Below are 24604 nucleotides of genomic sequence, written 5' to 3'. Positions count from 1 at the left end.
ACATCGAGGATTACAAAGAAAAAGAGGGCATAGATTTAGAATACGATAAAATTATGCTGAATCCAGGGTTGCGATGTTTAGCCAAACTCTGTTTGAATAGCTTCTGGGGCAAATTTGGTCAGAGGTTGGGGATGCAACAGTCCACGTTTATTCACGAAACGGAGGCCGAAACATTTTTTCAAATGCTCTCTGATCCGACCAAAATCCCCCACAATTTCCACATCGTCTCAAAAGACATTCTTCATTTAGAATGGAGCAACAGTCCTTTATTTACTCAATTCGATAACAAAACCAATATCTTCCTTGCATCGTTTACCACTATGTGGGCTCGACTGAAATTGTACAGAGTTCTCGATCAATTAAATGAGAACGTATTGTATTTCGATACAGACAGTGTCATTTTTAAGACGAAACGGTCGGACGATTTGAGTTACCTTCCCATAGGTAATTACTTAGGAGAATTAACGAACGAGATCCGCCCCAAAGACGGCTACATTGTTGAATTCGTCTCGGGGGGTCCAAAGATCTATGCCTATCGCACATCGTCTGGCAAAGAAGAATGTAAAGTTCGAGGATTTACATTGAACTGGGCCAACTCGAAATTAATCAATTTCGAGGCCATAAAATCGATCATCTGTACGTCACCCGAAAGTAAAATCGAGATCGTCAATCCTTGTAAAATTTCGAGGGACAGTAGAAAGAGAAAACTTCTCAACAGAGTCGAAACAAAAAACTATAAAATGGTTTATACCAAACGTAGAATTCTACCCAATTTAGATACATTGCCATTTGGATTTTAAAAGAATAACGATAACGCTAAAATGTATATTTGTACATCATTTTTATTGAATTCCGTTCACCAGTCATGTAAAAATGTTTTTTTTATTTTCATTTCATAAATGTCAATATGCCATCCAAGGAATGTTTTTGTTCTTCTTTTTGCGTCTACCATCAGATATTCCGGGAGGTCTGCCGATAGTTTGCTTCTTGCTGACAAAACCCCTTCCTTCTTGTAACATGCTGTTTTTATCTTCTTTATCGCCCATAAGTTCCTTTGGGAAATTCGGAGTATTTTGAGTCTCTGTAGAGGACAATTGTTGTTCGACATGCTGGCCCACAAGACGGTCATACTTTAATTTAGGTACAAGTATAAATTCTTTTGCCATTTTTTTATGAAAAACTCGACACGATGGGTTTCAATAATAAAGGCACCAATTCAATGTGGTTTAATAATATTCGACGTTTTTCCTTGTTGCTCACTTCTCTGGATCCCAGCTTGCGAATGTCTAATTCAAATGGTCTCAGTTCATTTATATATTTTTTGGGCAAAGGATATGTACCAGTATAAATATTTAGAGCTATTTCACTCATCACGTCGAATTGCTCGCTAGTAAAGGTTTTCATAATTAGTTTTTGTTGTGTACTGTCAGCATACAAAAGGAAATTTAAAAGAGCTCTATGCTTCTTCACCGTCTGCTTCATGATTATCAACTAAGACGAAATGTTTTAACTACAACTTTATATAGGTTGATAAATAATCATATCTTCTCCGTGGAGTATGCAAGACCTTAACTGGTATTCCCTCTTTTGTGTAGGCTCTAAGCAGACATGTAAGTACCCAAAATTTCTTCTGGTCGCCGAATCATAAGCGGCTTTGAAAAAAGAAACCTGTCCCGGTAATACCTGAGAACCGAACGTGATAACCTGTCTGGAATCGCGGTAATTTTTAAACAAAATAACATTCAGACAATTTAACGATATGGTCCTGGCATATTTCCCGGGAGGATAAAGGTTCTGTGAAAGCATCACTGTAGTCACGTTTCTATGATGAGATGTGACCGTAAACAGGTGAACACAATCTTGAGATTGAGCTATTTTTAACATCAAATCATCCAAGACCAAGATGGTGTGATTGACTCCCTCCGTATACTGTTCTATGTCTTCTTTAGACGGCAAACCTTGGTGTAATGTGAAGTTTGGGATTGACCGAGACATGTCGTCAAAGATGGGCTGGTATTCGGTGTAGGCGTAAATAATCTTGTCCACCGGAACAGAGAACATTCCGTTCGCATGTTGGAGAAGTGATTTAGTAAAATAGGTTTTACCACTCTGTGTGCAACCACAGATCAAAATAGTCGTAGGGGCAGAAAATGGAAGCAAAGCTTTCGTTTTCCATCAGTCGTTCATGATCACTGTTTCTTTTTCCTTGGCCATTCTTAAACTGAGAGCACGTGGCGTTTAACCTCATATTTATATGATAACACGTTGTACAGTTTGAACTCATTTTATTAATATCTCACATAGTCATGCATAAACTGTTTTACAAAAGTATCATTGACATGTATGTTAGGAAACAAAGCATACACCCGATTCAACGAATATTTGAAACACAATCTGGCAATTAAATACACCAATACATAAAGCCCACACCAATCAGAATAATAGGGTTGCAATGGGATTGTTTTGAAAGTACAATGCATTTTATTTTTATTGAAAAAGTTCTGTATATCGGGATTATAATCGGCTGGTGATTTTCCAAGACTGTCAAAAAATTCTACGTGAAACGAGTCAAACACAATAAACGCAACCCAATGTTCTCCGGGGAACGGTAAAGGTTGTGTGTTCACGATAAATGCACTCGGAAACTGAGTCACAGTTGCAGGTAGCGTGTTGCTAGCAAACACTCCTTTTACGTAACGTCTTAAGCATGGGTCCGTTCTCACAATATTTAACATCTGCGTCGAGTTCATGGTTGAATATAATTGATGTCACGTGACTTATCCACCTCAAGCAGGGAAGAAAACGTAGCAAATACAAGGGCGTTGGCAGCTTTAGTTGTAGCTTCTTTGAATTTCAGTTCCAGTCTGGTATTTCCTCGACGAATGAGGTTTAAATATTCTTCGCCAAACCCGCAAGGATCGATGGTGAAGACAAACAAAGAGTATCCCGATCCGAAATTTTCTCGGGAGATATCCAGTCCAGCATTAGAGTTCCATTTTTCCGATGCTTCAAACAGACGAGTGTAAGCTGCCACATACTGTCCCGCCGAGAAGTCTGTTTTTAGTGGTCTACCAGGTACGCTTTCTCCGTTGACGTATATACCGACATCTGTTACTCCCATGTGTTCGAAATTGAATGGGTTGGCCGAATAATCACCATTGACAGCTTTCTGGTCTACCAGAGCTACCACAATACGGTCTGGTACAGCCTGTGGGAAAATATTGTCCCAGTAAAATTCAGTCGATCCTTTGGGTATCGTGTTCATTTTTAGTTCGTTCCTTGATATCGTATACTTTACAGGCGTCGATTCTATTTGTTTACTGTGGTTCAGCAGAACGCCAGGATCAACTCGTACCTTTGCAACTTTGAACACGACATCCAACAGTTCTAGTTTGTAAGCTGCTGAAGATTCTGCAGACATGATTACAAACGGGGTGCTGGATCTAAATAGTTTGATGTAAATATCTACTCCGTTTATCAAGTACTTGTCTAGATCAAAGATATCTTCCTTCAGGTTTCCTTCAAGCTCAAAAGTTTTACTTTGCTCAGTAAAACCGTATCGTAGCACCAATCCAGCATTACCTCCGTTGTAAGCGTTGGCGTCGTCCATCTTCCCTTCGTCTTTATAGAACAATTCTGACTGCTTTTGAGACTTCAAGTCGTCTTTCCCACTGAACAAAATTGTCTTGATATACGCTTTCCATGGATAGTTGTTTGTATTGAAGGACACCAGTTTGTTGTTTAAATAGACGTCCATCTGAGAAAACATACTTTGCAGAGGTAGATTGACGGTACTCGTTTTTTCTTGTTCAGCCAAAGCTGTTCCGTCGGCTTTTAAAATCCGTGCTTTTACGTAAAATTTACTTCTTTTTAAATCTATATATTCTGCACCCGAACCCGAAACTACAATTTCGATTGGTGTGTCTGATACACCTATGCTGGATATTGGTCTAGCTTCCGTAAAATATACTTTCTCTACAGCTACTTGATTGGTAGGTGATGCAAACAGAGACAAATCCATAGGCTGAGCTATGTCTTTGTTATCACCGCTTAAAAAAGCCATATTTATTCCCGAAAGATACTCTTGTAGGCGTCAATCTTGAATTTTTTCACTTGAGCTGACTTTGTTTTCTTGACAGGTATTTGCCTTTTCTTTGTAACCGGCTTTGTTTTGATTGATTTTTGCTGCTTAGCTAGTTTACGAGACTTGGTTTTCTTCTTCTGTCTTTGATTGGAACGTGCTGCCGTCTTCCTCTTCTTTGTAGGAATGACGGAAGATCCAGAACAGGGCCTTTTTATACTCTTGCTGTGTACCTTGACGGATGGAACACCTTCTTTGATATCATTCGCGTGTTCAGTTTTCGCCCTTTCCTCCACTGCAGCTATGGGAGTCACGTGAGTTGAGTTCACGGTAGATTCTAATTGTGAGTGTGGCCTCAAAGGAATGACGTAAGATCTATGTCGTTTTCTTCCTCTTCCTATTTGCTTAGGCTTGTAGCTGTAAGGATTAAACTTCTTCTCTGCCATATTTTTGTAAAACGCTTCCCAGAGTCTGGGGTCGCTAACGTAAGTCTGACTGTTCATCATAAAACGTAAGGGAACTTTTTAAAATGAAGTGTCTCGGTCACCGGTCCATCTAAAAATGAAACCAAGTTCCCTTCTCTGTCAGTTATATATATACAGATCTGTTGTAATTCACAGATTTTCACCGGAATGTAATAGGGTACAGTAAACGCTATGTTTTCTGGGTTTTCCCCAAGACATACACGTCTCAAAAGAGGGGCGTCTTTCCCCCCAACAATCGTTTCCTCACAGATATCACAACACACAAACAACTCCGATTTCTTCTTCTTTGAAGAAATCCAACTCTCTGTTGAGAATTCTGTTAATGCAACTGACCAATATCCTTCGAATGGAATCTGCTTATTTAATTGAACTCGGAAACAATTTGGTTTGTTATCAAAATAGTCAGAGCAGTCGGTAGACGTCAATACCATTCGGACGCTCATTTTGAATGAAAAAGGATAGATGAAACTTGCTCGTTTTTATTGGGCGTTTTCTAAAGAACTTTCTGGAATCCACGAGTTAAATTTACGCGGCCATCCTTCCCATTTTACAAAGGCCTCTTTTATGTTCCCCCGACGCCGTCTTTTCAACACTTTTTCAACTCTGTACAATACATCTCCTGTTTTTATGACTTTCTGAAGTTCCGATTCGTAGAAGGTACCTTCGATTGCGTCATCGTCTAAATCTCTTACTTTGTACACAGGAATCCCTCCTCTTTTATATCTGACACTCACTTTAAAATATTCTCCTGTCTATTTTTGCTGATAATCTCTTTGAAAGGGATGTTTGAGTTGTGATATTCTCACATTGTCTCCGATTTTGTACTTAAACACAGGTTTTATTCTTTTTCGTAATACTTTGTTTGATGTTTTTACGTCCTCTTCAACCTTAACATTTTTGTCTAGTTTGGTCTTTTTCTGTCTCGATAGATATGTATCTAGTCTGATTTCGTCAGCATTATCTTTATTCACATTAGCGGGTGCATTACTACCCAAGGACCTGTGTGGTCTTTTGTTATAGCTGTTCACCAGGTCTTGTAATACAGTCACATAGCGGTACGTTCTTGTCTTCATGAAATAGCGATACATTAAATTTTTCATGGTGCGTATTACCCTCTCCGCATAATTTGCTTTAGTTTCGTTTTGAGTGTATATAACACTAATAGCTTCTTTTTTTAAGAAAGCTTTTACCCAACGATTTTTAAATTCGCTACCCTTATCTGTTCTCAATGTGTGCGGTTTTCTTCCTTTTTGAAAAACTGATTTCAACCCCTCAATGATCGTTTGATTTTGTTTATTTTTCAAAGGAACGATAAATAAAAATCGACTGAATATGTCTATTAACACTAGCAGAAATTTGTATCCATCGTTATGAGAAGCTATATTGCTGACGTCTGCCAAATCACCATCCCACATAGAGTCAATCGTGTCAACAACCACATTTGAGCGAGGAAATGTCTTTCGAATCGGTTTATACAGGCTGTAAGCATCTTCGTTATTTAAAAACTGTTTAATTTTTTGTCTACCAATCTTATATTTGCCCTCTGATTTTACAGCTTGGTACAATTTTTCGGGACCAGCAAATGCGCCTGGTTTACCGGGTGTATAATAAAGCTCCCGTAAGTAATCCGTGTAGTTTGACATACTTGACACAAACTATCTACATGATTCTAAGTGCACAGTTATATAGCAAAACACAAGTCTTGTTTGATCGATTATCATTTTCTTTTTGTTGGAATACAATATTTTCATACATAATATATATATATATATATATATATATATATATATATATATATATATATATATATATATATATATATATATATATATATATATATATAGATGTATAGATATATATATATCCTAGCCACCAAACGTAAAATATCAATTAAAAAGTTGTCATTCAAAATCACTCTGCAGGTTCATTGGATCTTGAGTATCTCCAGAGTTGCATTCCATGGAGGAGGATAGAGTCTCTTGTGGGTCGTATCCGAAAGGAGTACATTCGGGACAGTTAAGCATTCCAAGCCGATTCTGGTGAGACTCGCTCAGCATGCAGAGTTCTACGTCTTTTAACTCCGGAACATACTCATGCATCTCTTCGACAGCATACCCAAGTCTTGCTAACTTGTTCCTGTTTAGTGTGACTCCTTTCTTTGTTGGAACCGGTTGTGTAGCGTCATCTGGTTTCCAGAAATGTCTTATGTCTACTGTAGTAATGAAACGAACACTCCTCCGCCAACATGCCACTCTGCTTCGTCATTTTCTTGTCCGACATTGTCGATGTAGCTTTGGATATCTGGCAAAAGAGCTTCAAACTTCAACCATCGGTCTAAAGGAAAGGTAACACCCTTCTTTGTGGCAATGAGTCGGCCGTGGGACTCTGCAAGGTGTCGGATATGTATGTAAAGTATCCCCTTGTAAGGCATGGCAGTGAGAAAGAGGTCGTTTACGTCATCTAATGGTATTCTACATCTTTGCTCCTGCTCGTCTTTTTTAGATTCAGACGTACCCCTGTCTTTCATGTTGATCACTAACGACCTTGCCATGGCTAACTTCTTTTCGTATTCGGTTTTTGAATCTTCATCAGTGTTCATCAGGAGTCTGGATAGGTCGCCTTGGTTAGCTTTGAGTAATGCCTTTCGGAGTCCCATAAAAGCCGTTGAACCTCGACGCAAAATAATGCTTAATAGTTTCCTGTTTTTGTCATAACTGGTCTTTTCGGCTTCTATTTGCTGTCTCATTTCATCTGTAATTATGTGCGAAGCGTATAAGTGTCCTGCTACTGAACCAGACATCATCTTCTTTACCAATGTAGAGTAGTTTGCTTTGATGAGATCTTTGTGTTTTTGCTCCATCTTGCTGACGACAAAGACTTTCAGAGAATTGGTGAATTTTCCAAATTGATTTAAGTTTATATACAATTTAGATCACGTGTTGGTGTGTGTAATCGTATGACGTCATTGACTGTAGACTCCTCCTTGACTGTAGACTCCTCCCTGACTGTAGACTCCCAATTTAGATCACGTGGTGGTGTGTGTAATCGTATGACGTCATTGACTGTAGACTCCTCCTTGACTGTAGACTCCTCCCTGACTGTAGACTCCTCCTTGACTGTAGACTCCTCCTTGACTGTAGACTGCTCCATGACTCTAGGTGCTGACATTAAAATAGAATGCTGCCTTTGACTGTCATCTAGCTTAGTGTAATTTCTTGCTATTATTTGTAAATGTTTCTCCAATACAGGGCTAATGATATTTGATGCGTTTTCTATTTGTCTTTTAAAGCGATATCTGTCCAAAGCCATGGCCATCCATTCCCCCTTTTCGATCTTCATAGGGAATAGGGATAACCGTTAACTTTTCTGAAAAGTGCACAGTCTTGTTCTTATTCTTCATCCCTTGATTTATTATTTCTCACTTTTCTGTGCTTTTAAAATAGAATCATCCATATGATTTACAGATGCTTTCAGGTATTGCCACTGTGCTCTGGTCAAGATAATTCCTTCATCTCCAGGTTTTCCGTTATGAAACCGTCTTATATCAATCTGAACAGTTTCATTGACACATATCCTGACGTAAATCTCATTTGAAAGGGGATACTGATCCACAAATGAACAAGTTTTAAGTGCACTGTTTAATGTAGGGCGTAAAACACGGTATATCAAAGTGTCGTCTTTCTTCTTCTTCTGGTGTAGGACACTGACAACAACGCACAAAGAAATAATGAGCGCGACCGCAAAAATCCCAGGTATAATTATTTTTATTCTTTTTTTCAACTCATCTTTTAGCATGCCTTTACACTCGTTTCCACAGTTATTTGTTAGAAGTTCCATCATGACCATTTGTTCAGTCATTTTTTGTCACATTGATTGTGTTTTTGTGTTGTCTAGCGTTTTTATACCCTCAACTCGCCCAATGAAAAATTAACGCACACATCTCTGTGTAACTTAAATCGTAAAAGTCCTTCTGGGCATAATTCGACGTTTCATTAGGTATTCTTCGGATCCCCAGCTGTCTACAACATCGTAACCGTTTTTCATTTTTTCTTTAAAATCATTCATACATGTCTGTTTTTTGTCAAACCATTGACTCTCTTGTAAAGTCCATTTTTTCTTGTCACTGTTTTTTAAAGCATTCCATGCTACAATTTTCCATTTGTACTGCTTCTCCTTAGTTTCCATTTTTAATAACAAATCAGTATCATCGTTGTATTTATCTAAAAACTACCCCTAACTGTAGAGTGTCCTTGAAGAGTCCCACCTTGACTGTAGACTACCCCTTGACTGCAGAGCGCCCTTGACTGTAGACTCCCTGTAAACCCATGACGTCATCCTGACTGTAGAGTGTCCTTGACTGTAGACTACCCCCTGACTGTAGACTACCCCCTGGGAAAAACCATGACGTCATCCCTGGGGAAAACCCATGACGTCATCCCTGGGGAAAACCCATGACGTCATCCTGACTGCAGAGTGACTGCACTCTGTCCCCCTTACTACTCATAATACATTCGCTCACATGTTGGATGGAGTGCGTCAAGACTGGTTAGCGGTTGCCTTTCTTTTGGAAGACACACTTCATCATGTGAAACTGCAACTTCCCAGTACAACAAGGGCATTTATTTGGAGTGATAATGCCGGGTGCTACCATTGCGGCAATCTATGGCTTGTCATACCATGCATCAGTAGGCGCACTGGTAAATAATTTTTATTTATCCTCCAAGTCATATATTAAAAATTTATATGCTTTTGTAACCTAATAACTCAGACACAGCAAATGGATTAAGTATAGTAAATGCTTTGTAGATGAATTAATTTTATGAGTAAGACAGGCAGAAAGAGAGAGAGAGAGAGAGAGAGAGAGAGAGAGAGAGAGAGAGAGAGATATACCTTTATTGAAGCAAGGCATCATGCAGTCAAAAGTTTACTTTCTTTACCATGAATACTATATATATATATATATATATATATATATATATATATATATATATATATATATATATCATTTCAGGAGTGCTCATAGACCGCTACGATTACAGTGAGGCCCAAAGTGGGAAGTCCTACTGTGATGCTAAAATAGCCCACATGAGAGGGAAGTTTAGAAAAGTTGTCGCATCAGGATATAACATCCTTACAGCAGCCAACATGAAGTCTGCCATAGACCTGTATGAAGGAACAATTGGATGTCAAGCAGCACATGTTAAGCTCCAGGGATTTCCTCCTTCTACAGCTAAGTGCCCAATAAAGGGCATAACCAAGATTTCAAATGTCAAGTTTGAACCAAAGCATCTAACAACTTGGAGGGCCTTCAATATTGGCATAGGCAAGCAGTTGCCTATTGAACATGAAAACAATGTAAGTGTAACAATGTATGTGCAGCACTAAGCACACATATTGTTTTATTACAGTACACTGAAATGTTTATAATGACATCAAGCTTTAGAAGTCAAACCAGTTCAACTACTCTTACAGTTTTAATTAATGCAATTCAAACATTAAGGAAATCTTTCAAATACATGACTAACCACTGCATGTTTTAATTATAGGACCTGGCAGAATTAGAAATTATATCTGATTTTGTTTTGAAATCTGGATCAGTTGGGCACATTCAAAACCCCAAAGAGAGCAATGATGTTGTTGATTCTTCAGATGATCATGCTTTTAATTGTCCTGAAGCAGGATGTACCCAGATCTTCACAAGATACAGTGAGATGCAAAACCATTGCTTAATCGGCAATCACACTTACAAGCTCCAAGCAAGGTCATCATATGATGATATAAAAATGAGATGGATGGATGCATGTTGTACACTATCAGAAGATACTCTGAAACACTCTAAAACCGGAGAAGGGGTCACTGAGCAAGTGTGTGTGCAGTCTGATATGGGTTGGGCTTTGAAAAAAGAGAGAAAAAGTGCTAGATTCTCAGATGACTTGAAATCATATCTAAGTGATATATTCTTGCAAGGAGAGAGTAGTGGAGCAAAGGTACATCCATCACTTGTCGCTAAAAACATGAGAGTTGCTAAAAATGAAAATGGAGAAAAAAGATTCAGTGCAAACCAATATTTGGCTGTTGGTCAAATCTCATCTTTTTTTTCAAGACTTTCTGCATTGAAAAAAAACATCCTCCACAGATATCAGTGATGATGATTTGGATGCAGTTCTTTTGAACATTGCTAAGGCCGAAACAGCTGCAGAATTTCAGTAGGATGGACATAATTGACTGAGATAGAAACATTACTCATTTTGTGACAAGGACTGACATTGTTTGATACATAAATGTATATAACTTATGCAAAGTGTTTTTATTGTGACAATATCTGTAGATTTTAAAAGAAAGCTGGGTGGTTAACACATTACTCATCAGCTCTTAGTAACCTTTAATTTTTAGATATGACTTGCTAAGCTAAAGAAAATCATTAAATTTCAGCTGGTGAACGTCAGTATTTTTTTTATATCTTTATAAAGAGCTCTTACCTTTAAGAATACCAGTGATATCTTACAATGACCTCAACCATCCAGCCCTGTTAATTCATTCTTGTTTTATGATAACATGGTATCATTTCAATTGAATTGATGTACAAGATTGTGTGTAATGGGATAAGGGGTGAGCAGAACTCCATTTTTAACGAATAATCTACATGAACAGTATCTTCAGATATTATGTACGATAATAAGTACAATTATTGTCTGATAATGATTGCATCGGTTGACCAATACACCACTGGGTAGTAATTTAAATACAATGTACATGTAAAATTAATACATAATTGATACTTTGACCAAAAACCATGCTGATATATTGGACCCCGTGTATTTTCATATGAATATCATCCTCATAGTTCCTACTTGCTTAAATTCTCCTGAAGAACAATTAAATATGGAAGCTCAATTTAATTGGTTTTTCATATTTTCTTTAATAGGATTAAATAGCTCAATCACAGGTATAATAATATAATTAAATTCATGTCAAACAAAAAATGTACATAGGTTATTAAAAAAAATACTGTGCCTATTGGAATAGATGATATTAGAGGTATTGTGACATAGTATTAATACATTTCCCAAAAAAAATATTATGCATAGTTTAAAACAAATGACCTTGAACTTGCCTAAATGACCCTGGGTCAAGATGATGACAGACATTCAGATCTTTTGCAATCTTTGACAAAGTGTATGAAGTGAAAACTCCCCCAGTTTCTATTCACTGGACACAAATAATGCACTGTTTCTTCAAGTGACCTTGAACTTATCTAATTGACCTTGAGTCAAGGTCTTGTCACACCTCGGGCCATCAACAGTTTTTGTGTGATATAGAAATTCCTAATCATCATGTTACTCCAAAAGAAATATATGGATCAGACACTTTTTATTTAAGCGACCTTGAACTTGTCGACATGACCTTGGGTCAAGGACACAACAAAACCTTGTTTCTCCTACAAATATAATACACAGGATGAATGACCATCTTTAAGTCCTCCTTAAAGATAGCTTACAGGTGTTTAAAGGTAGCTTAAAGACGATCTTTAAGCCACCTTTAAGCTACCTTTAAGCTATAAGTATTGCTTAAAGGTGGCTTAAAGAAAGCGTAAAGATGGCTTAAAGGCAGATTAAAGACCATCTTTAAGCCACCTTTAAGCCACCTTTAAGGACAACTTATAGGTCCTTAATGTCCAAACTTCTTTAAGCCACCTTTAAGCCACCTTTAAGCTACCTTTAAGCCACCTTTAAGCCATTAAAAAAAATTTAATTCAATATTGTGCTTAATTTCCAACAAAATGTATTAACTTTATGAAAGAAAAGGTATTAAAACGGTTTTTGTTCTAGAAAGAAAAATGAAAAAAAAAAACAAAAAAAAACCGGCCACGGCGAGAATTGAACCCGGGACCCTTAGTTTAATAGCATCACCACACATCCTCTGCGACACGGCAACTTTCATATATATGAGTGTTTTTATATCCTATATATCAGTGGATATTGAATCACTGTATTGAATGTGTTTACTTGAAAAGATTTTGACAAACCATTCAGTTTGTAACAATCAATTATATCTAATTTATAAATTACATGCATGCATGTATTTAGAATGAAATACGGAACTTGTATATAAATATATTATACCTAAATGGAAACCGTTAGGTTCACTATAGTAGGCTTTCTTAGTTAATAAATTTAAACCGAGTAGATATACGTTCATCTAATTTATAGCTATAAAAATGTAAGAAAGAAAATGAAATGATTTCTTTTATTAAATGCATTGATACTATTAGGGTATTTGTTCAATTTCCCGCAATTTCCCGGTTTTCATGATCGCGGCGCCGTTCCAATATGTTTAAATATTTACATGTAATTGTATGTACATGTACATGAATTCTATAACAAACAAAATTACCAATTACCGGTGACGTATTTACTGCATGTGGCAATTGCAAATGACTTGTACATACAATTGTATGATGTGCCAGGCCGGGTATATTTGACATATTTACCCTTATACATATATTTAAATAATCAACCCCTATTTATGATCACCGGTACATTAATTAATTAGCCTCAAGATTTTACTCTTACATACATGTATCGTTACTTTGTAGACGTAACATCTTTGAAACCCAGAGCTAGGAAATAATACTTTGAAAATGAATTACAAATGTAAATTAACTTTTATTCACTAGACTTATCGTATAATCGTACATACTAAGATTCAACGCCTTTAGAAACCCAGACGTGCACCTGGGCACACGACACACCTGTTGTGTATATCTTGTATATTCTGTGTTAGTTCCAGGGGTTTTCTTAAGTTGGACAAACAATAGACTTTAATTAGATATACACAAACATGCACCTGGGCACACGACACAACTGCTGTGTATATCTTGTATATTCTGTGTTAGTTCCAGGGGTTTTCTTAAGTTGGACAAACAATAGACTCTAATTAGATATACACAAACGAACAAAACTATGTCTATACAAACAAAGCAGTAATATCCTGCCCGATATAACAAAGGCAGTTGAGAGTCTTTTCATCTTTAACATGTATCTAGCAGATCTAGAGTTAGAAAAAATGAAAATTGAAAAAAAATACAAACCTTAAACCGATTAACAAATTAAATCGTGCATTTTTGGTTCATTATCTTTATTTTGTTTAATAACCGGATGAACTGAGAGAGAGAGAGAGAGAGAGAGAGAGAGAGAGAGAGAGAGAGATTTTTTTCACCGATTAATTTATAATAGGAAACAAACATACTTTAATTAGTTTTATGCACATATTAAGATACAGAGACTGCGCTCATACCTACAATAATTTTGAAACCCCCCAAAAATTATAAAGAATTTTATAACGGCAATCTGTGTCCATCAGAGCGGTGCTGATGATAGCGATCTGTGTTTAATGGAGCGACGATTAAAACCGCCTGGAACACCCCCCCCCCCCCCCCCCCTTCCTTGGAAATTATACTATCACTCGGATGACCCCCTCCCATCTCTATAAAAGAGCTTTTGCATTTAATATATGTTTTTATTGTTCAGCTTGATCAATATTGACTTAAAGGCCACTTAAAGACAGTGTAAAGGCAGCGTAAAGAGAGCGTAAATGCCACTTAAAGATGCTTAAAGGTGGCTTAAAGGTGGCTTAAAGGTAGCTTAAAGAAGTTTGGACATTAAGGACCTATAAGCACTTGCTTAAAGGTGACTTAAAGGCGGCTTAAAGGTTGTATAGCCTTTAAGCTCCTTTAAGTCACCTTTAAGCCACCTTTAAGGACTTGCTTAAAGATGGTTTTTCGCCCTGTGATAATTGGTGGAAAAAAAATCTTTTCATAACATTTATCTGATTTATGCAGTAAAACTTCTAAAATTTGTGTTCTTAAAGGGATTTGTTTGTATTTTCAGTATAAAAACAACCATTTTTTGTTGCCTAGCAACGGGCATATAAAAGAAAGAGCCCATGGAAATAAAAGTAGATATAATTATTTCATCTCCTATATATTCATTTTGAATATACTTACCATGCATATTTATCTGACTTTTTTTGCTTTACTAAATTAAAATTGACTAAAAACTGCTTAAAACGCTGATTCAGCCAAATTTGAAAATGACCTATCTTTTGAGGAACGGTAGAAATAAATTCCTTTATCTATTTAATCTATTTTGGTGATGATTATAGTATATAATATAATGTTTTTAAGATATCAGATTTTTTTTAATCAAATTGATTCTTAAAGATTAAATTTTAACATCTGAAATGGTGATAGTATACCAAAACCATTGAGCAAATTCAGCTCCGTTGCTAAGGGAACTATCTTTAACTGATTTCCATAGTAACGTTTCATGAATTTAATTTTTATTTTACATACACTATATTTGGACCATAAAAACCAGTATTTGAAATATCATCATAATCTGAAAACCTACATGTATCACCTTTTGTCTGAATTTAATATGGACTGGTACTTAAGCAAGATACAGGGCTCACAATTCTTCGTCATGTAAACAAGGCTCGTGTCCGTTTTTTGTTTACATAGGTTCAATATACCAGTAAAGATCTTTTTCAAGCTGATATGGCTCTCTTTTTATTCATTTTAAGCATAAATAAACAGTTCCTAACGATTAACACATTCATTTTAGGTCTAAAACTGGAATTTTCCTTCAATATTCAAAATGTAAACACAATATTTGTTTACATAGGGAAGAATTGTAAGCTCTATAACTCGCTTATAACTCAACAAATTTTGGCTGCCTATTAAAAATGCCTTACTGGAGCATTATGAACATTAAAATAGAAATAACAATTTATGACCAAAATTGTGGCCATGCCCCCTTTAAGTACATGTACTCATGTACAAAAAATGAATATACAGTATTTACTTTGAGAATTTGCTTTTTTCGGTCTGTTTTACATTGAAAGACATACATTAGTCAAAGATTATGTGGGGGTGACATTCAAGAATAATCTTTCAAAAAGAGAACTTTTTTTGCAACATACCAACTTGAACTGTACAGTTGCTTATGCTTTATTCAATAAGAACATGCACTATTATTAATGCCGTAATGTCTGGGTTCGCGACAAATTACTTCAAAATTCAATGACGTATACAATTTCTGCAATGATATATTAAGCTTTTTATGCATTATATTTGTAGTTTAAATATAAATAAAATAAATGATCACTGATATTTTATTCATCATGTTAAAAAAATCACCAGGATATATTAAAACCGGTTAAAATGTAGTTTAGAGTCAATATGGCAGTTATGAACTACTACAGTTTTCTCAAAGAAATTATAGTTATGATTTTTCAAATATATTGAAAGTCGTTAAAAAGAAATTGAAATAATCTAGAACAGTAAAATTACAAGATAATAAAATATAATTGATAACTACATGTATTTAACTGTAAGAAACATTAACCCGATACCCGTAACAGTGCAGCTGCGAGGGTGTTTGATATTGCTTATATGACATGGACCTTTTAGTTTATTATATAAGCTCCATCAGTGTGGTTGTGTAACATATATCAACAGCAGACAGTATTTAACGTTCATCAGCATCACAAATGTAATTTGTACGCCACGTTAAATGAACTGCACCTCGTGCTTTTACAACACAACTCAATATATTTACATTACTGAGTGTAATGATATTAAACAAAATGGAATACATTCCCTCAATTATATACAATAATTGCTATAGGTCACTCAATACGATGATTCACATGTAAGATCCCGAGACGTACAATATTTACCGAGGCGAAGGAGATGTACTTTTCGTGTAGCCAAATCACCAAAATGATAGAAACAACAAACAATAATTGTTTTATTATATGACTTTGAGAGAAATTGATACAGAGTAGATATATTTAGAATTAAAAAATATGAAGCAAAGAAGAACTTCATCACCCTTTAGTTTAAAGCCACAGCAGAGAAAAAATAAAATAAAGCTATATTTCATCGGACGATATACATAATTATAAAACCAATCGTAGCATTTTAGAAACTCCCGATTACATAACTAGGAATTAATAAATCACACAGAGCTGCCAACTTTTGCGATTTTTGAGTAATACTTACGAATTGAGCGTCTAAAATACGTTTTATGATTTCTCTTTGTATTCTTCCCATTTCAATTTCGCTCCATCAAAGTTTGAAATACCACAATATGTATAGCTGATTATGTTCAGTATTGACTGTTATGATAAAATATTTATGATTTTAACAGCAATTGCTTGTATTGTCGCTTATGTTTTTAAAGCAATCTTATTATTGTTAATGTGTTAAAGTAAATGAAATGAAAACGTCTCAGTCGTCTAAAGCTTTGAAACGGAAAGCCAATGACAATGAGAAAAATAATACTCCCTCGAAACGAAGGCACAATGGGTTCAAAAATAAAAAGAACTAAAAAATCGGAAAAATAGAATGTTTTTATGCCAAGTGTGTGGTTTGTTGGGTTGACCCCACACGAAGGACCCTTGATAATTAAAACGATGAAATCAGAATGCCTAAAAATAAGCATTCTGATTTCATCGTTTCATCGTTTTAATTTACGTTCTTTATTATTGAACACACTCTTGAAATAAATATTGCAGACTATGCCACAAAAGACTTTCCTTACATGTTTCCCGACATAAAACTTTGTATACAATAATATTAGGGATATCAACGAGTACTAGACTATCGCTAGGTCAAGACGATCAGCGACTAATGTTTTTTAATTGGGTTTTCATTTCACAACATATGTACCTATATGGCCTAAGAGGTGATTGGTGCATTTGTAGAAACACATTACATAATCTTTAAGCTATTTCTACTTAACAGTACAATTTTGTATATTTCAAATGAGGTGAAGCTGATTTTGAGAGAGAGAGAGAGAGAGAGAGACAGACAAACAGACAGACAGAGAAAAGGCCGGTTCGATTTGCTCTTCTAAATACCGAAGAAGAGTCTTCCGCTTTAAGAAAACGTGTTCGTTTTATCTAAAACTACTTCCGGTAGATCTTCTGCCTCTTCCATCCCGCGAGCAGAAGAGACTGGAAAACAATATGGCGGATGATGGCGGGTAAGTAAAATTATGGAAAGATTTTCAAAAATGTTTATTATTAGTAGTAGTTAATCGGATAAAATTATCAACAATATGTATAAAATATGCATTTGTAATGTCAAAAAGATAATTAACAGATTAATAAAGTATTTTAAGGTAGCAGTTAACCAGTTAACGTGGTTTATAAAAAGGGTTTCAAGTTATGGCATGAGTGGAAAGTACAGCGAATGCGTGTATCGTTTAAATTATTGCTATGTTAATGCATTTGATTTAATGATTTTATTTTTTATAGATTCACGAATGTCAACGTTACTTTGGGGAACGGAAAACTTGTATCTGTCCAAGTATCGCCAGAGTTGTTTGGGCACTTTACCTCATCAGGTTTTTATTCTTTAGCATACAATTAACGTGAACACATTTTTAAACATTACACATGCATGTTTATTATAATACCTTATACCTATAATACTTGTATCTACAGGCACGTAGCATCGTTTTTGAAAGTGGGGGGGGGGGGGGGGTGCCTGATCTATTATAGATGTAACGTTAATAAACAATTCTCACACTTAGAACTAATTCTACAAATTAAATAGTAATTTAATATTTATTTTTTTATTAAGTTAATTTGCATTCATTTGTTATATAGAATATATATTTTTATAACAGATCCTGATTTAAAACAGTTGGCTAAACAACTCATCATACAAGCAGCTATGGAGAAAGATAGTGAAGCAGAATGTGAAGAATTGCCAGGTATTTTTTCAGACATTATTTCTCCTTAAGTTTATAAAAAGGCATACTATCCTAAAGTCTGTCTCAAGATATTTTTGCCACACATTTTCTAAAATTATTCTATATCAAAATTCTTTAATTTTAATTTTATTTAATATTTTATTTATAAATACCTTTGGATTCAAATGATGTTCATTCAATAGCATGAAAAATCCAAAGATTTTCCCTTTAAATGCCCCCTCTACCTTGTCAGATTTCAATACACAGCTACATGTACAAATTAAAGGTCTACAGGGATTTTGAATTGCAAAAGAGATAAAAATACCCTGATCGTATATCATTGAAAAATTGTGCAAGGTAGTCCGAGTTAAACTTCCAAATGGAGAAAAGGTGTCAACATTTCCCATTATGAATCTCTGTAACAAATCTGTTTTCAGTTTTTTAACTGATTTTTCTCTTGTCATTTTTGTAGACATTCCAACTGTTCCACAGACCCCAGAGAATTCACCGAAGCCTACACCATCAGGCATTTTTACATACGAACAAACTATCTTTTTAATTTCTGCCTACAAGGAGAGAAAAGAAAAGTTCTTATCACCCACTCACAAGAAAAAAGCACTGTGGCTAGAAATCACAGAAGAGTTAAACAAATGTTTTAAAACTGAGTTCACTGTGGCCCAAGTTGAAGGCAGATGGAAAACACAACTTAGTGCGTACAAGAGGCATCAAACCGACCAGGCTAAGTCAGGGAATGAAAGGAAAGAATTTCTGTATGAAGAGGAATTCCAGGATATCTTCAGTGATCGACATGATATAAATCCAAAGTTTGTGGTTTCATCTTTATCCTCAAGCTCAGATAGTGGAAGTTTCACTCAAGATGAGCCCTGCACAAGCTCAAGTTCTGGTGAGCCAGCAGGTATCACAGATCCCCAGCCCAAAAAGAAAAGGAAAATTTCTTCCAGATCTAATTCTTCTCAAGTTATCCATTTTTTGGAAGATTATGTTGAAAATCAAAATAAAAAAAATGAAGAAAATATGAAAAAAATTGAGAAAATGCATGAGGAGAAAATGAAAATATTTAGTGGTTTCCTCTCAGTTTTTAAGAGTATGAAAGATTAAAATATTCATGTCTTCAAATCTCTGTTAAGCATTGAAATGTAGGTCTATGAATTCTGATGTAATGTTTTGATTTGTTTCTGCTTTATATGGTCTTTTTCCATCATGCTGTTTTCAAATATGGTATTTCATATTGTATTGTATCGTATTTCCAAACTTGTTGTATTTTTTAATTGATATTTAGTTATTCACCAGTAACTGACTTTCCATTTCAAGATTTGAAAATTATCTGTAATTTATAGAACTGCTACGTTGGGTGCAACAATTTGATGTGTTTACTATTTTCTTTTACAGGATATGCATATTTATGCCACTTGCCTCCAGAAATAATATGCAAAATATTGACATACATTCCAATTCCAGAGTTGTACCATTCTGTATCTAAAGTTTGCAGTTCCATGAATTGTCTTTTTAAGAGTGGCCTTGTATGGAATTCAATAACTGACTTGAATTTTTTCAATGAAGGAATGAAAGATATATTCACTGTAGAATTTTTGAAACTTTTTGAAACTTTTTGAAACCTTACCATTGATGCAACACTTCTGCAAGATTGTGATTTTTTGGGTAGTTTCAAAAATTTGAAATGTTTGGATATCAGGGGTTCCAAAAACGAAAATATTTGCAATGAAAACATTGTTAAAAATTTATCTAAGTGCAGATCTATGGAGAAACTCTTCATTAGCAGTTTGCCAAACTTGAGTGATGATGGTCTGTTGTCATTATCTAAGGAGATGGGGGGAACACTGAAGTATTTACAAATTCGTAACTCTGCAGAGATCAGGCCAGAAACTTTTCAGGTTTTGATGAAAAATCTAAAGTGTATTAAGGCCATCAGTGTGACTCCTTCTGGAGATTATGAAAAGTGGGCAAAAGTTCTAAATGAAAATGCTGTAAGGTGCAGTTTTGGGCATGAAATTCTTGATTTTGTTCCAAAGCGATATCTTGTATATGACAGAATGTTTTACTCTCTATTGCCCTAAATGATTGTTAAAAATTCTCTGTGGAAGTTGAAGTGTGATTTAACATGCCCTTTAGTGGGCTTTTTCAGTCGCTGTATGTGAATATGTATGCGAGATTCAAGCGATATTCTTTATTTTTTAAATGCTAATAAAGCCAATATGTGATTTGTTTTCCATAATATTGATCTCAGGTGGTTTTTAAAAAATATATTTATGTTTATAAGCATCAAGATGATTGTTTTGAATAATACATTTATTATATGTTTTTTATATAATAAAACAGTTTTTTACATGAATAAGATATGCATTGCTTTATTTTAAAAGATGAATACACTTCGGTTTGTTCCATTAATTAATCCAATGTGTGAAAATGATTCAGAAAAAATTTCTAACACAACGTTTCTATACCAAATTTTCATTGCCAAACTGATTTCTTTGACATATATATGGTTAATTTTAAGTACCGATACATGCAGATTTTAGGTGATAGCCAACTGTCGTGTAAGTAATTGTCTCTTTAACTGTCCTTCTGCATCATTTTCAAACATTGGAATAATTAAAGGAACCTGCTGAGGGTCATTGTCAAAATGCTCATCAAGTTCGTCTTGGTTCAGGATACAAATGTTATGTAGGATGCAAGCTGTTATAATAGCCTTGACAACATAAGAAATGTCATTCATTTCAACAAATTGGAGACGCCGAAATCTGCCTTTCAATATGCCGAATGAATTTTCGATGATTACTCTGGTACTTGATAAAATCTGGTTGAACTTAATTTGATCCCTAGTAAGGTTTCCTCTATTTCTGTATGGAGTAATCAGCCACCGCTTGCACGGATATGCCCCATCACCTAACAAATGGCACTGACCACAAAGAATTGGGCCTCTTTGCCTCAATGGAGAATTTTGAAAAACACGAGCATCATGCACTCGTCCTGGCCATCCACAAAAAATGTCTGTAAATCTTTTATCTCCTCTGCACACTGCTTGAAGAATGACAGAGTGAAATTTTTTCCTATTGAAATAATCATTTGAATGTCCACTAGGGGGTTTTATGCGTATATGTGTAGAGTCGATTGCTCCAATCACACCAGGGAAGTTCTTTTTTATCTCAAATTCATTGTTTACAGTCTGCACATCATTTGGCCAAATCACAAATTTTTGAAGAAAGTATTTTTGGAAAACATCTAACAACCTTCTGTTGTGGGAATGGAATGTCGATTCAGATACATTAAATCGATCTGCAATTGACCGAATTGTTTCTTGTGATCCTATGTACCACAGCATCATCAGTAAATCTTTTTCATGTGAAATTTGAGGTCGTCCAGCAGCTGGTTCTCTTAGTAGTAGTTCTGGAATATGCTGAATATTTTCCAATATAGCTTCGAATGTAGTTTTTGAAACACGAAAGAAGGTCTTGAATGTGTTTAAGGAATATCTTGAAACAACATCTTGCACAAAGCGTTCCACTTTATATCGTTTTCTTTGCTCCTGTCTGAAAACAAAGTTATTAATTAATTAAATTTTAATAAATTCTTGCATATTGATTGATTGTTGAATATCTTCAAATAAATTTTGTAGGAATTAGCAGAAATGTAATTTAACATTAGGTGCTATGATGACAAGCCTTAATAAATTTATGACATAGAAGTACAGGCATGTAGCATCAGGGGAAATCAGTGAAATTTAAGTTATAGGTAAACTTGACCCCCCCTCCCCCCCTCGGATTAGGATTTTAAGATTTTTGGATGACGATGCCCCCCCCCCCCCCCCCCCCCGACTTTCAAAAACGATGTACGTGCCTGAATTATTTATAATTCAAATCAGATAAAGATAAGGTGATTCATAATATTGTGTATGTTATCTTATTCCTTGTATTTTTTAAATGTAGACTACACATGAAAGCATTAGCAATCGCTATAATGTGTGAATAAAAAGCATATAAAATTACTAAGTCCCTTACATATCACTGCAAGCCGCAAATAGTGTAACAAATGAAAATTCTTCATCTGGCAAGTCAAAGTCTTCATCCTCAGTCATTATAATTACTGCAGCGCTAACTAAACATCGTTTCGACGCCATATTGAATCAGAAGATCACTGTTCGATTTAGCAAGAGAAACCGGAAGTTGAAAGATGACATTTTCCTCTTCTAGGAGGTGCAAATCGAACCGGCCTAAAGAGAGAATTTTTAAGTCGTTAAATCGTTATAAAGTAAACAAGATATCTGTGAGCCAATGCTCACTAGTGATACCCCCGCTCTGATGTGAATATGCAAAATAAGCAAAGTCGACAATTAACAGAAAGCTGGCATCCTATTTGTACAGAAGTATATCCCACAATATAGCATGCTTAAACAAATAGTGTGTTAAAATGTCAAGCATCTGCGATAAATAGCTGCTGAGAAATCTTTGAGGAGAGTTTGTTTGAAAATTTTGGCTAAAATAAACAAAGTACTCATTTAACAGGAAGTTGACGTCCAGTTGGTACAAAAATACATCCCACGATATAGCATGCCTATACAAATACTGTGTAAAAATATCAAGTATCTGCGATAAACAGTTGCTGAGAATTCTTTGACAAAAATTTGTTTGAAAATTTTTGCTAAAAATAAAGAAAGTCGCCATTTAACAGGAAGTTGACGCCTGATTGGTACCAAAATATATCCCACGATATGGCATGCCTTAACAAACACTGTGTAATTTCAAGCATCTGCGATAAATAGTTGCTGAGATAAATGCGACAGAAATTTTTGTTACGGACGGACAGACAGACAGACACACAAAGGTAAAACAGTATACCCCCTCTCCTGCGGAACGGGGGTATAAAAATCTCAAACTTTTTTTCTGCTTAACGTGGCATTTTTCGTCTGAGGAAAAAAACCAACAGTTTTCTGGTTGTCTTTTTGTATCGTTACTAACACTCTGTTCTATCGGTATCTCTGACTTTTATATAAGTGGCTAACAACTATCTCTTTCGATTTTGTTGATCAAATTACCATTTTAAACAGAAGTACTAGGACAGATATTTACTTAAAAAGAACAATTGGCAATTCTTCTAATTAGTTTTTCATTGGATTAGATGTTTGTATGATTAAAACACTTTAATCATCTCAAAGCGTTTGTTTGTATAATCATTAATCTTTATGATTAAGTTGGGGCAATGACTTAATTGGTGTGGAGCAGGTCCCATTTGATTTGTCTAATATGATATGGAGATTAATTTTGTGCAAGCGTCACAAGAAAAAAGAAGAAGAGCTAAGACATTTCTAACGGTTATTTAGCTAACATATTTTTCAATATATTTTAAATCAAATACATTTAGTTCATGTAACTTTAGTTTTAAATGTTTAGTATAAGGTGTATGTAATATTAGCATTAAACAGTTTCAAAGAAATTAACGAGTAATCGACCATCGTTCGACTTAGGGATCCGATTAAGCGACTACGCCAACCGAGTTAAATTTACATCCCTAATTTATATGGTATATATATATATATATATATATATATATATATATATATATATATATATATATATATATATAATAGAAACTATTAATAAAAACCATTCAACATACACTCATCTGATTAAATTGATCGTATAGTAGGAATATTTCTGAGTTTGATAAGAACCAGAAGTTTGCTTTAAATTATTCCGATCGCTCGCCCATTTACATAAGTTCTCCACCGCCTTTCATGTACTACTTTATCATTTCATATTGGCAGCTCTGATTATCATATATATGAAATACAAACAATAGCTAGTCTTCATTGTCTCTTCTGTGGTTTATTTTAGCCAAATTTTAAATTTAATTCAACACTCAAAATGCGAACATACTCCTTTTTAATTTATATCACTATAAGACTATCATGAATATTCCTTCTTGATTTATGAATTGGGGTGGTCATAAAAAACCAGAAAGGCCCAAGAAAATCCGATTGACCTTAATCGATTTTATTTACGTCATCCCATGAAAACTCAGGAGCGGATCTGAAACTGAATATAGTAATACCCTATTTTAAACACCATAATTTAATGTCTCTTTACAGAGCACAAGTAAATTCGCTCTAAACAAACTAACAGTACTTGATTGTCTTTTTTCTAGAGGTAAAGAATTAAAGTTCATCGGCATTCATCCTTACTCGGTATAACTTATCCGTGCTGTCAAAGTTAAGTCTTTAAATTGAAGTCTTTAAG

General features: G+C 35.0%; 3 protein-coding genes and 2 pseudogenes across 3 annotated transcripts; 2 read left to right on the top strand and 3 right to left on the bottom strand.

The window, feature by feature from the left end:
• Positions 1–2746: 2746 nt before the first annotated feature.
• Positions 2747–4063, bottom strand: LOC128169916 (uncharacterized protein F54H12.2-like). Its single transcript, XM_052835944.1, has one exon. The coding sequence runs from the start codon at positions 4061–4063 to the stop codon at positions 2747–2749; it is 1317 nt and encodes a 438-aa protein (XP_052691904.1).
• Positions 4064–6444: 2381 nt separating this feature from the next.
• LOC128169921 (uncharacterized) lies at positions 6445–7823 on the bottom strand (annotated as a pseudogene).
• A 1357-nt stretch (positions 7824–9180) lies between these two features.
• On the top strand, positions 9181–10819 carry LOC128169907 (uncharacterized). Its single transcript, XM_052835941.1, has 3 exons — positions 9181–9263; positions 9578–9921; positions 10113–10819. Exons 2-3 carry the CDS (start codon positions 9652–9654, stop codon positions 10710–10712), a joined length of 870 nt encoding a protein of 289 aa, XP_052691901.1. The 5' UTR covers positions 9181–9263; positions 9578–9651; the 3' UTR covers positions 10713–10819.
• A 6653-nt stretch (positions 10820–17472) lies between these two features.
• Positions 17473–20608, top strand: LOC128169913 (uncharacterized; annotated as a pseudogene).
• Positions 20609–20651: 43 nt separating this feature from the next.
• LOC128169914 (uncharacterized) lies at positions 20652–22570 on the bottom strand. Its single transcript, XM_052835943.1, has 2 exons — positions 22370–22570; positions 20652–21901 (listed from the first exon to the last, which is right to left on the bottom strand). Exons 1-2 carry the CDS (start codon positions 22486–22488, stop codon positions 20887–20889), a joined length of 1134 nt encoding a protein of 377 aa, XP_052691903.1. The 5' UTR covers positions 22489–22570; the 3' UTR covers positions 20652–20886.
• Between the last annotated feature and the right edge of the window lie 2034 nt (positions 22571–24604).

Source organism: Crassostrea angulata, unplaced genomic scaffold (genome assembly GCF_025612915.1).
Source record: "Crassostrea angulata isolate pt1a10 unplaced genomic scaffold, ASM2561291v2 HiC_scaffold_257, whole genome shotgun sequence".
Lineage (NCBI taxonomy): Eukaryota > Metazoa > Mollusca > Bivalvia > Ostreida > Ostreidae > Magallana > Magallana angulata.
Note: the sequence above shows the minus strand (reverse complement) of the source record. Positions and strands in the feature narration are given on the sequence as shown.